We start from the raw sequence: 12,948 nt of genomic DNA on the forward strand, positions 1-12,948 counted from the left end.
AGAGGGAGGAGAGAGAGAGAGAGAGAGAGAGAGAGAGAGAGAGAGAGAGAGAGAGAGAAGGAGGGGAGGGAAGATACAGAAGGCCCACTGGGGAGACATCTGGAAACAGACAGACATAGGATCAGTAGTCTGGCAGGCTGAACCACCATGGCTCCTAGGGGCTTGCTTTGAGCAGAAACCCAGAACCTTTGCCACTGAAGTCATCAACAACCAACGTCATGAGGCGTCACAGCGAAAATCTCTCTAGTGTGTACTGGCGCTGGATTCAGAAGCTCCTCTGCCATGGAGTGGCCAGTTCCCACCACTACTGCTAAGGGACCCTGGAGGCGGAAAGGAGCAGGGCCTGCAACACTCTGCAAGGAACCACCTCCCTCCCTGACCCATGCTCTGCACTCCAGGGCTGTAGAACAGTCTGACGCCAGAGCCTGTGTCCTACACGCACTGTTCTTGTGCTCATCAAGCCCAGCCTGCAGCTGTTCTGTGCACCTGTGCTCCACATCTCCTCCAGCTGCCCCCACTATTGTGAGAATACTCACAAGTCACAACGGGTGTCAACAGGGATCCCATTGGCCAGGATGTTTCCATGACAGAAGAGATCAAGTCTTCAGCCTCACCACCAAAAGCTTTGCTATTGCCCTGGACACAGATCTCTAAGACCATCACTGACAAAGACATCAGCTAATAGAACTGCATGGAGACTACAGCACTGGGCTTCCCAACGAGTCAGAGTCTACCATACCCTGACAAGCCCAAGCCCTCACACCTACCTATAGTTAAAGCTCCTTGTTCAATAAAGTCACAAAAATCTAAGAAGCAGGGCTACAAGAAACTTAAAAAACAAAACAAAAACCATAACAACAAAGGAATGCAATAATTTTCCAAGAACTCAAAAGAAGGAAGAGAAAGGTGCTTACATATGACTAAATAAGGAATTAACACTACTCATCTTTAGGGAGCTTGGTGAGTTTCAAGAGAACAAGACAGATACCATCAGCAATAATGAGAGAATACAGCGAACAATTCTCAAGAGCATAGGAAAGTAAAAAATTTACAGGTGAAGACAAATACAAATACACCTCCAGACTTCTCCAAACTGTAATGTGGAGTGTAAATCAGCCAACTCTAACATAAAGGTTAAGAGGAAAACACTGGGGCTCAGGGTCGAGTGGCTACCCCAGCCCAGCACAGTGCTAAAACAACTGTAGCTGCAATCATAGCTACAACGGTCCTATTAAAGACGGTGTTCTGCAGCTACAATCATAGCTACAACGGTCCTATTAAAGACAGTGTTATAAATAACTGCAGCTTCAATTATAGCTACACCTGTCCTATTAAAGACAGTGTTAGAAATAACTATAGCTACAACTATCATATGAAAAACAAACAATGGATACACAACTTAAAAAGCTGTAGTGACATCAAAGCCATGAGATGCTGAAAGGACAGAGGCAGAGACTTTGTGTAGCTGAAATCAAGTTATCAGTTTACATAGTAGACAGCTTTAAGACGTGAGGGAGGCGATCTTCAACTGAGGGTCCCTCTTCCCAGGTGACCCCGTGTGCAATGATAGATACTAACCAGCAGAACAATGGTTAGACATTAAGTATAGTAGATCCTGACTGCCCTGTATGTCCTGGTTATCCACTCTTCCCTCACAACACAGATTATAACCCATAGCACCTAAAATATTACCTAAATATCTGATAAATAAGTGAACTGTATGTACCAAAATCTAGTGATACTGATCATCTGTTAGTCTGTCTTTACTGAGATCAAAGATTAGTCACAGTTGAAACCTGTTAAGAGCTGCACTGACAAAAACTTTAATCCAAGCACTCCGGAAGGCAGAGGCAGGCCCGCAGCTGTTGAGTTCAAGGCCAGTCTGAGTCTACAGAGCTAGTTTTAGGACAGCCTAGGCTACACAGAGAAACCCTGTCTCAACATAAAACAAAGAACCAATTACCTTGGAAACCATTTGGCATGTTCTACCCAGGGGTCATCTCCAGATTCCCAACATCTCAAGCCACCATCACAACAAAAGCATTTGACATCATCGTTGCGATCTAAACAAGAAAAAAACGCCAGAAACTGACTCATGTGTATTCCCATGAACAAGCTAATAAAACTCTAGTTTTCCGCTAACATCTTACCCATGTAGTAGAATCCAGCGCTTGCCAGCTGCTCGGGCTGGACAGGAACACTAGACGGCCAGTACAAAAACGTCCTCATTCGAGCAGTGTGAGTCAGCATGCTCAGATTTGATACACTAAACCTCTGTGTTTCTGAAGAATTTTCCAGAAATGAACAGTTGGGAAAATGTCTCCGGTGCTCTGACATAGCGTCATCCTTTGGTTCCCAGTTACTAAGCTTCCCACCACAGGCAAAGCAGGCCACCCGGTCTCCAGGTCCTATGTAATAGAAGCCAGCTCTGGCCAGCTCTGCTGGTGACAGAAAGCTTAAAGGCCACGCACTGTAAGTAAGAAATCTGGCCTCTTCAGTAGTCATGGCATAGCTGCAGGGACTCGTCCTGGACGGGCAGTCTTCCACTGCTCCGGAGCGAAGAGGGTTCGAGGACGAGCTGGAGTAACTTCCTCCTTGCTCCAGAGGTAAGGAACGTACAAACCCACTTCTCACAGGGGCTGTGACCTTAGGCGGGCACTGCAGACCAGCTGGAAGCAGGGTCTGAACAAAGCTGCAGCTGGGGTACAACTGTCTGTGCTTTTCAACAGGGCTGTCCCCTTGTTTCCAGTTGTCCAGCATCAGGCCGCAGCGGAAGCACTTGACCTTGTCATTGACACCCGTGTAATAAAAGCCAGCGCGAGCCAGGCTCCTTTCTGAGACAGGAACCCCAGTGGGGAAAGCCGAGTAGGTGGACATTCTGTAGAGCTCACAGGAAAAGTCATATTTTATTTTTTCTTTGCTCTCTTATGTCCAATTCAGTAAGGTTGTGCTATTTTCCATTATCTTTTTGGTTTTTTTGGTGTAAAGTACCTTGAACAACTCTTTGGGAGACAGTTTTGTGCATGAATAGAGACAGTATTTCTGACAGTTTAAACTGCCCTATGAAGCTTCTCAGTTCACACTAAGTAAGATCCTAACCACACAGAGAATGCAAAAACAGGCTCCTAACCAGGTAGAATTCTCTCTGACTGGATTTATGTGAGTTCACCTTCACAGAGGACAACTCTTATTTTCCAAGATCCTACACTACTCAGGACTCTGGAATCATATGAACTCTTTTAGGTAACCCAAGAGCTATTCGCCCATAATTTACTTTCATTAAAAGTTATGAAGTCAGCTTCACTCGGACAGGCGCGGAGAGTCTTCTGGAAGGATCGTCATGTCAGGATGGCTGCCCAGGGAGTGCCGCAGATCCAGTTCAAGCTCGTCCTGGTGGGGAAGATGACGTTAGTGAGGCACCACTGGACAGGTGAGTTTGGGAAGAAGTATGTAGCCACCCTGGGCGTGGAGGGGCACCTGCTCATTGTCTATACCAACAAAGGACCCATCAAGTCCAACGTGTGGGACACAGCCAGCCAGGAGAAGTTCGGGGGCCTGCGCGATGGCTACTCCATCCAAGCCCAGTGTGCCATTCGATGTAGTAACACCAAGAGTTACTTACAAGAATGTTCCTAACCGGCACAGAGATCTGGTACGTGTGTGTGACAACATCCCGTTAGCCCACCAAATCCAGCTGGACTGGGACTGAACAAGCATGGGATCAAACTGGACCCTCTGAATGTGGCTGACAATGGGGGCAAACTGAGAAGCCAACGATAATGGCACTGGGATTTGTCTCTACTGCATGTACTGGCTTTTGGGGGTCCTATTCTATTTGGATGTACACCTTCCTAAGCCTGGACGGAGGGGGAGGGCCTTGGACTTCCTACATGGCAAAGTACCCTGCCCTCTCTTAGGACTGGAGGGGAGCGGGGTGAGTGGGGGAGCAGGAGGGAAGTAGGAGGAGGGAAGTGGAAATTTTGATTCCTATTATCTATAAAGTAATAAAAAATTATCAGAGGAAAAAAAGAAAAAAAAACATTCCTACTGTATTGTGTGGCAACAAAGTGGATATTAAGGACAGAAAAGTGAAGGCAAAATCTACTGTCGTCCACCTCCAGTACTAAGACATTTCTGCCAAGTAACTACAACTTTGAAAAGCCTTTCCTCTGGCTTGCCAGAGAGCCCCGTGGAGACCCTAATTGCCCCACCGGAGGTGGTCACGGACCCAGCTTTGTCAGCACAGTAGGAGCGTGATTTAGGGGTTGCTCAAACGACTGTGCTCCCGGATGAGGATGACGACCTGTGAGAGAGTGAAGCTGGAGCCTGCGGCAGAAGTCTAGTTTATAGACAACTGTCCTGTGATGTCAGCAGAACAGCATGCGCCAGCGTATTTAGCTAAGCAGATCGTGTACTTCACTGGATGTTGAAGGAGTGAATGCGACAGTTAAAACATACCTTTTTTTTTTTTTAAAAAAAACATACCTTCATTTTTTTGGACTTGCATAATTAGCTGTTTGGAACACAGTTGTTTCCTGAAATTTCAAAAATAAGACTGCTACCATCACATCGCACTATTCAGTCAGTGGTAAAATCTTGCTGCTGTCATTTCCATTCTTTTTGTTTAGAATCAGAATAAAGTTGTATTTCAAAAAATCTAAAAACAAAAAAAGCTATGAAGTCTAGATACTAAGTCAATTGCTAACTATATCGGAAAAATTATATGCAGGCTTTTTCCCCTTATAAGGACTTTAATACGACATCCAAACTACTCTATCTATCAAACCCAAATAACTAAACTCACTCCATGGTCCTATTTTCTAAGAGCTGATTTCCTACAGCTCATGTTACACAATCTCAGGTGCCTTCTGGGGAAGTTAACACACAGCCCTAAGACTATAGTGTCTGGTGAACGGCCTTGTTTAGAGCTTAGACTGCTATTCTTCTCACCGGGTAAATCCCGTCCTGTGTCTATCACGTAAACACATCTGCTCGACAGACAGTATCTTGTTAGTAAAGTTAACTAGACTGCATTTTACAAAGTCCACCTGGGCTTCATTTAAGTCTGTTATAATTAAGGATGAATCAATTTATCAAGACACAGCTTTCTTCAGTTGCCGTAGTATCTACCAACCCAGTTTACCACAGCAATTCTGCTGCACAAATATACCATACTTACTAGCCTTCTTTTTGAGAACTCAACATTTTATATAACTACTCATACACAAAAGTACACTCCATGGAATTCAAACTGGATTCTTTATACATTTTTTCATATTTCCATGACTGGGTTTATTTCTAGAAAAATACAGGAGGAAATGAAGACTCTTCAGTGTTGCAAATCTGAAAGGAAAAAAAAAGGTATTTTAGAAAACTAACTGCATAGCAATTATGGCCTCTTCAGTTTATGCAATAATACCTGAAACTGTCTCATTCTAGCTAATGCATCCTAACTACAGCAGTTTTTACCCACCCAGTCTTAGAAAAGCACTTCCCAGAGCACTGTGATTGTCTCTGAAATGCAAGCTTTATACAGAGTAAAAAGTAAAACTTTGAAGACAGGTGGACATTTCCACCCAGGAAAAGAATTGGTCCCCAATTTCACATTTGCTGACTGTATTTATTGTTTATTTACTGCTAGACATACTTCGTGGGCATCTTTCTTTGAGGTTTTTGCTTAGTTTTTGTTTTGTTTTGTTTTTGCAGGGACAGGGTCTCATTCTGTAGCTGGGCTGGCTAGGAAGTCAATGTAAAGAAGATGGTTTTAAAACTTGGAATTCTCCTGTCTTAGCCACCCAAGTGCTAGACCACACTATTAGGTTGCTTTTATTTTCTGATTTAAAGATATTTTGATAGGGCACTTCACTGAAGACAAAAAGCACCTGTAGGTATGGAACAGACATTCTGCAGAGCTGTTGATGCAGCTCCATCATAAAGGTAAAAGGTCCTGGGTTTAATCATCAGCAATTATTTAAAAAAGAAGAGAGGAGGAGGAGGAGGAGGAGGAAGAGCAGCAACTAAACAAAGATTCCCGAGCCTGCTTGCAACTTCAATCTCAACACTTGGAAGATAAGACAGGATGAGATGGTGCTCTGCCAGTGGGAACAACTGATCAAGTCAGGATGGAGCTAGCCTAGATAAAGGTATCTGGGAGGGCTCATTAACACAACTCGTTAAGGACAATCATTCCCTAACAATTCCAAAGCAACTATAGCACAAAGCATCTCAAAAGGAAAAAGGACAACAAGGATTTCACTGAGGCACGGCTCACCCACACCGGGTGTTACAAGTACAGCAAGCACCCGTTCTCAATGCACACTGAAGGAGAGTGGAGGTCAGAAAGATATGTTTCCCCCATAAAACCGCAGAGTTATTTCTCACCTCACTACAGTAGAGAGCAACCAGTAAACTATACGATAGCGTGACCGCCGTGCCGCACAACCGGCTCGGTTGGAAGGCAGTGAAAGCAAAACCTCTGGTGAGCTTAGAACTTTGCGGGATGGGCGTGGTGGGGCATGCTAGTACTCCCAGCACCCAGGAGACTGAGGCAGGAGGATTGTCGCAAGTTGGAAACCAGCCAGGGATGACTCAAAAAAAGAAGGAATTAACTAATTAACAATAAATAAGTGAATAAATGAACCGAAAGAAAAAGAAAGCAAAACTGGAAAGCAAGCCATTGCCAGGGCAAGGACTGGGGAAGCGCGCGGTGATCGCGCTGCGTTGAGAACAGAGGGCTCTCACAACAGCGGTTGCGCTGGCTTCAGGGAGCCGAAGGCGGCCTGCTCGCCCCGCCAGGCGGAGGGAGCCGCACTCACCGCGGAGCCGCAGGACCAGGGCCTCCGGCGCCCGGGAAGCCGCAGCACCCAACTCTCCAGCCGCAGCCTTCCCGAAAGCCCCCGCGGCTAGCTGGACGCTGCAGACGCGCGGTGACGTCAGCACGGCGCGCAGCCACCGCGTTGACGGGCGGGAGAGGGGCTAAATTAATCGCGCGCGCCTGTGCCTGCGCTCGCGCCTGCGTGTTGGAGTTTTGGAAGCCGAACATCCGGGCCTCAGTGCCCGAACTCCGAACGCGGCTGGGTGTTCGCGAACTCCCGCCCGAGCTAGGTGTTTGGGGCTTTGATTCGTGTGCTTAAACTTGCGGTGCACCTTTAAGGGTGGCAACCAGGCAGCTGACACACTGGAAAAGCCCTGGAAGGCGGCTCTCAGATGGGTGAGCTGGCTTCGGAACGCCTGAGGAAAACGGACTACACTCGTGTGTATGTGCATAAATATAACTTGGGTTTTTTTTTTTTTTAAGATGGGCTTTGACATTGGTAAGCCGACTGTCCGGCTTGGTGGCGCTACCTGGAATCCCAGGAGTTCAAACCCAGCCGTGGCTAGCACACCGAGGCTACCTGAGAGTCTTTGGGGCAGGGAGGCAGTATGCATATTTTCTTTTTTAATAAAAGCACCAGGCCACAAACAAAAAGATAAGGAAAAAGCAGAGGACTGGTTTGGAGGAAGGTTAATAGTTGTTAATAGTAGAAGGGTTAATAGTATGTATAATGGGGAGAGTATGGTCAAAGTGCATCATATTCCTGTGATGAAATTGTGGAAGAATACACTTAAGAACTGGAAATTAAAACCTTGATTCACTGCACGCAGGCGTCTCCGTCTCCCCACCCCAACCCTCCGCCGTCCCTCCCCGACAAAGCACACCGAGAAGGACTTTGCAAAGCTTTTCACTGCCCTTTTCTGTTGGGTGTTTTGGGTTTTTTTTCTTTGGTTGTTTGGACTTTGCTTTTTATTTTTAATTTGTTTGGGAAAGAGTTTTACTACAGGGCTCAGGCTGACCTAGGATTTAGCATCCCAATTGTGCCTCCTGCGTGCTGGGATTAGAAGTGCACGCACTAAGTGGGGTTTGAAATCAAATCTTCTCCCCGGGAAACTCCAGAGGGCAAACATTTCAAAAATTTAGAAATAACAGGCCACTGTTAGGAAGCCAGGGGAATCCCAGGACCCTGAACCGTTTCCCATTTCCCTTCCCCCATCATTTCCGCCTGCCAGTGGGTCAGTCACAGAACAGGCAGTCTCCTGTCCCAGTGTTGATAGTAAAATGAAAGGATGTGTCACGGTCTGACACAGAGAAAAGAGTATCATGGCTACCAATGACTAACTTCCAAAAATACCCATGGGTGCCAGTGTTTAATTCAAGTAACTACTTCAGAAAGCTACAAAAAACAGTCCTAATACTTGTGGGACTCTAGTAATAATTGTGCAAAATGAATTCAAGAGTATGTTTCTTTTTCAGCTCTTGTCCTGACTAAAACATAAGATAGAGAATCTAAATATACAGGAAAATTCCAGTTCCCAAAATTCAGAAGCTTAAGAACTTACTACTTTTTAAATACTGTATAATCCTGAAGGCCAATCATTTATTTTGTAACATTCTTTCCCTATTGTCCATGGAAAGCTGGTAATTGTATGTGTATATATATATTTGAAATATACGAATTATATATTATATATTTATAAATATTGAGGTGGTTATCATGTCATTTCATCTTTATATACAAAAATGTACAACTCAAGATAATTTTGAAGGAAAAATAAGACTGAAAAGACTTCTGCGATATAAGTTGTATAATAAAAATAAAACCAGGAGCTGCCAGAGAAGCTAGGTAACAAGGAGGACCCTAAGAGAGACACATGAATGCCCTGAAAAGGGAAATAGATGAGACTTACTGGGTAAACTGGGGGTTCGGGGGTGTAGAGGGGAGGAGAAGGGGGATGGGAACACGAGGGATCAGGAGGGAAGGATCAGGAGGGACAGAGAGGGAGAGGAAAGAAAGAGATATCTTGATAGAGTTGTGGAGTTAGGGAGAAACCTGGTGCCAGGGAAACTCCCAGGAACCCACAAGGATGACCCCAGAGGCAGTGGAGAGGGTGCCTGAACTGGACTTCCCCTGTAATCAGACTGGTGACTAGCCTAACTGTCATCCAGTGACTTACGGAAGTACATGTAGAGATCCACGGCCAAGCTCCGGGAGTCCAGGTGAAGAGAAGGAGGAGGGGTTGATTATATGAGTGAGGGTGGTCAAGATCATGACAGGGAAACCCACAGAGACAGCTGACCTGAACTAAGGAGCCTGCATGTGGGTGACAGTTGTGTAGGTTGGTCTGTTTGTGGGGCCTCTAGCAGTGGGACCAGGATCTCTCCCTGACACATGAGCTGGCTTTTTGGAGTCTATTCCCTATGGTGGAATGCCTCACTCAGCCTTGATGCACGGGGAAGGAGCTTGGTCCTGCCTTAATTTGATATGCCATGTTTTATTGATTCTCATAGAAGGCCTGCCTCTTTCTGAGGAGCGGATGGGTGGTGAGGAGGGGGGGGCGGTAGGAAGGAGATGGGGGGGACAGAACGGGAAGAGAGGAGGGAGGGGAAAATGTAGTTGGTATGTAAAATAAATTTAAAAATACACTATGCACATGCAAAGATGAAAGATGATAGATAGATAGATAGATAGATAGATAGATAGATTGATAGATAGATGATAGATAGATGATACATAGATACATACATACATAGATACATACATAGATATATAGATACATACATAGATATATAGATACATACATAGATATATACATAGATAGATACATACACAGAATAAAGCTAGGGCCTGGAGAGATAGTCAGCAGTTAAGAACACTGGCTGCTCTTGAAGAGGACCGTGTTTAGTTCCTAAAATCCACACACACCTCCATTGACTAGATTTTCAAAGGATCCGATGCCCTCTTCTGATGTCCATGGGCATTGCAAACAAGTGACATACAGACAAAATGCACACAAAATAAAGAAAGAAAAAGGTAAATTTTCAAGTTCTTAGTAGTACACCTTTCTCCACTTATTAAATTGCAGAGACTATTCAGTATAAGCTCACAGAGGCGAATGTTATAGGTGCTGGGATACATGGCATAAGTACGCCATAATATATTCAACTTAAACAATTTGATTTAAAAAGCAATTAAAAGCCAGGGACAGTAGTTCAGGTTGAGGATTGCTGAGAGATCAAGGCCAGCCTGGAATATGCAGCCAGTTCCAAACTAGCTTTGTTCCTGTCTCCGCGGCTTTGGTAGTAAGAGTAGGGACCACCAGGGGGGGCGCATGTGCAAGAACCAGAGGAATAATGAGGTCCCTGAACCACAAACTAGCATCAGCCAGTGAACCACCACGGCTTACAATGATGATAAAGGGAAGACACAGCCATCTACCAACCTTCACGCTACCATCGTCCCCTCTGCCCACCATTGGATAGCCATGCAAAGTGCAGATCTCAGAGCCCAGGCAAGACAGAGGCCTGTTAGTGAATCAGAGAGACATGGGATGAACAGGTGACTTGAGCCCTCCACTTTCCTCCTCTTTTCTGCCTGACGAAAGCAGCAGAGCCAAGACCTTTCCTTTTCTTTTCTTTCTCCTTCCAAGACAGGGTTTTTCTGTGTAGCCCTAACTGTCCTGGAACTTACTTTGTAAATTAGGCTGGGATTACCAGAGACCTGGCTCAAAGACCATGCAAAATTCAAAAGATTGCCCATGTTAAAAACTGAAGAGTTAGTTCAAAGCCAGCCTGATCTTCAAAGAGCTAGTTCCAGGACAGGCTCAAAAGTGACAGAGAAACCCTGTCTCAGAAAACCAATAAATAAATAAAATTGAAGGGCTATTTCTAGGCTGTGTGGTATAGCATTTGAGACAATGAGTTCAAACCCCAACATTACAAATAAAATACTAGAATGAGTTTTCTAAAGGAAAAATATTGTATCTCCAGATCCTTTCCCACTGAGAGGCATTTTGGGTGGTCTCCAACCACAAACACTGTTGTAATTAACAGTTTTGGATAAATGTCTTACTTTATAATATTTTGCTAGGAATGGATTGTTAGCTTCTTGTGTAAAACATATATATTTTTGCTGGACACCTTCATCTGAGGGAACGTTGACAACTGCAAGCCAAGAAATGAGACAGGGTCTGTCTCTGGGCCTAGAACTAGACTGGCGGCCAGCAAGTATCAGTGACCCCATCTTCTGCTCAGCATCACTAGAGTTCCAGGCATGTGTGCAGCCATGTCCAGCAGTTTAATTAGGTGCTGGGGACCTGTAGTCAGGTCCCCAAGCTTGTGCACAAGCCCGCCATCCTGAGTGTGGCTTTTCCAAGAGAGTCGAGTCGGCGAGAGGAGGGCAGGACAGACAGGGAGGGCGGCATGAGAGGACCGATCCAGAACAAGACATAATAATACATCTGGAACCTCTGCCTCAGACTGCACACACACCTGCTTAAAATAACTGAAATGAGTTACTTCCTTTAGCAATCTCTTGATAATGTTCCCCTTCTATTCAGATACATCCCAAGACACATCATACAAACAAGAGAGATGGCCACTTGGTCTAGACCGGATTTGGGTTCATACCCAGTACGCACACTGTATCCTGTGAGTGGACGTTTAGGGGAAATCCCCTATTTACTATCTTATGCTGGGTGTTCATTTGATTAAACCCAGATACACCATGGGAAGGGACACTTTAAGTCCTCTCAGCCAAAACAGGGAACCCTCACCAGGTCCCTTTCAACCAAACTCCTTTTCTCGAAGCCCAGACAAGCCTTGAGCATGCCTCTCTGACACCATTTCTTTCTGGGCCACCTGCCTGCTTTACTTTGAGTAAAGTATTCTTGCTACTTTGCAAATGGCCTGCAACTAATTTCACTCTCAATAAGATACCAAGAACTCTGCAAATCCCCAACCCAGACCCAGATCGCCGGGAACACGTAGGAACTCTTCAGCCCAGACTCCATCCTGCTGTTACTCAACGCACTTAGACAAAAGTCTTCCTTCTGAAACTTCTCCCACCTCTTCCAGTCTGAGTCTGAGCAGGGCCTCCGTGAGCTTTCTAGAAGGCTTCCCTTGTGAGGAACTTCCTGTTTGCCGTACTGTCTTCCCACTGCAGTCAAATAAGGCTCTTTGCATGCCTTGCTTTGTTCTCTGTTGCTGAGAAAAAATTGACTAAGACCAATTTGGGGAGGAAATCTGCTTTTGCTTGGAGGTTACCCAGTCCATTATTGAGGGAAGTCAACACAGGAACCTGGAGACAGGAACTAAAGCAGAGATGGGGAGAAACACTGCTCACTGCCTGGCTTTTTTTTTTTTAAAGATTTACTTATTTATTATGTATACAACATTCATTCCATGTATGCTTGCATGTCAGAAGGGGCATCAGATCTCATTATACATAGCTGTAAGCCACCATGTGGTTGCTGGGAATTGAACTCAGGACCTCTGAAAGAGCAGTCAGTGCTCTTAACCTCTGAACCATCTCTCTAGCCCCAGCTTTCTGGGTTTGCTCAACCCGCTTTCTTATAGAATCCAGGACCTTTGCCTAAGGGTAGCACCACCACCATGGTGGGTCAGTCCCACATTAATTAGCAAGTAAGAAAATGCTCCAGATATTCTCACAGGCAAATCTGATGGAGGCCACTCTTCCTTTGAGAATCTCTCTTCCCAGGTGTGTCAACCTGACAACTGAAGCTCTAACAGCTAGCTGTGAACATGCTTCCTTTGATTGGCCCCAAATCTCTGACCTCAAGGGTGGCCTTCAGGGAAGAGCTCGCCTGCTCCGTCATTTCTCTCCTTGAGTAAAGTGCCACGAAGGCTCCCTTCCCCCACCATAACTCATGTATGACTGGGGAAATGTCATTGCAAGAAATAATGGTGGCAAACACAGACCAAAAGCACTTCCTTCTGTTCGCATTTCCAGTCAAGAAAGCGTTGGGCTAATTCCCGCAGACGACTGTTATGCTGCCAAACCTGACTCTCTGGGACTCTGGGATTTGAACTCACTTCTCAAGCTCTTGTGCCAAGTACCTCACTGACTCTACCATGTCCTTACCCCAGCAGTTAAGGATTCTTTAAAATGGTAT

At 45.3% G+C, this 12,948-nt stretch overlaps 1 protein-coding gene and 1 pseudogene across 1 annotated transcript in view; one reads left to right on the forward strand and one right to left on the reverse strand.

The window, feature by feature from the left end:
• The window catches only part of Birc2 (baculoviral IAP repeat containing 2), an 18,557-nt gene extending 15,680 nt beyond the window's left edge, over positions 1-2,877 (reverse strand). The window contains exons 1-2 of the mRNA XM_050162205.1: positions 2,151-2,877; positions 1,964-2,063 (exon numbers count right to left, since the gene is read on the reverse strand). Coding sequence (XP_050018162.1) covers positions 1,964-2,063; positions 2,151-2,877 — 827 coding nt within the window. The remainder of the gene's footprint in view (positions 1-1,963; positions 2,064-2,150) is intronic.
• A 411-nt stretch (positions 2,878-3,288) lies between these two features.
• On the forward strand, positions 3,289-4,467 carry LOC126513690 (GTP-binding nuclear protein Ran-like; annotated as a pseudogene).
• The last annotated feature ends 8,481 nt before the right edge of the window (positions 4,468-12,948 follow it).

The sequence above is a fragment of the Alexandromys fortis genome, unplaced genomic scaffold, assembly GCF_014885135.2.
Source record: "Alexandromys fortis isolate MF-2015 unplaced genomic scaffold, M_Fortis_MF-2015_v1.1 scaffold_112, whole genome shotgun sequence".
Classification (NCBI taxonomy): Eukaryota; Metazoa; Chordata; class Mammalia; order Rodentia; family Cricetidae; genus Alexandromys; species Alexandromys fortis.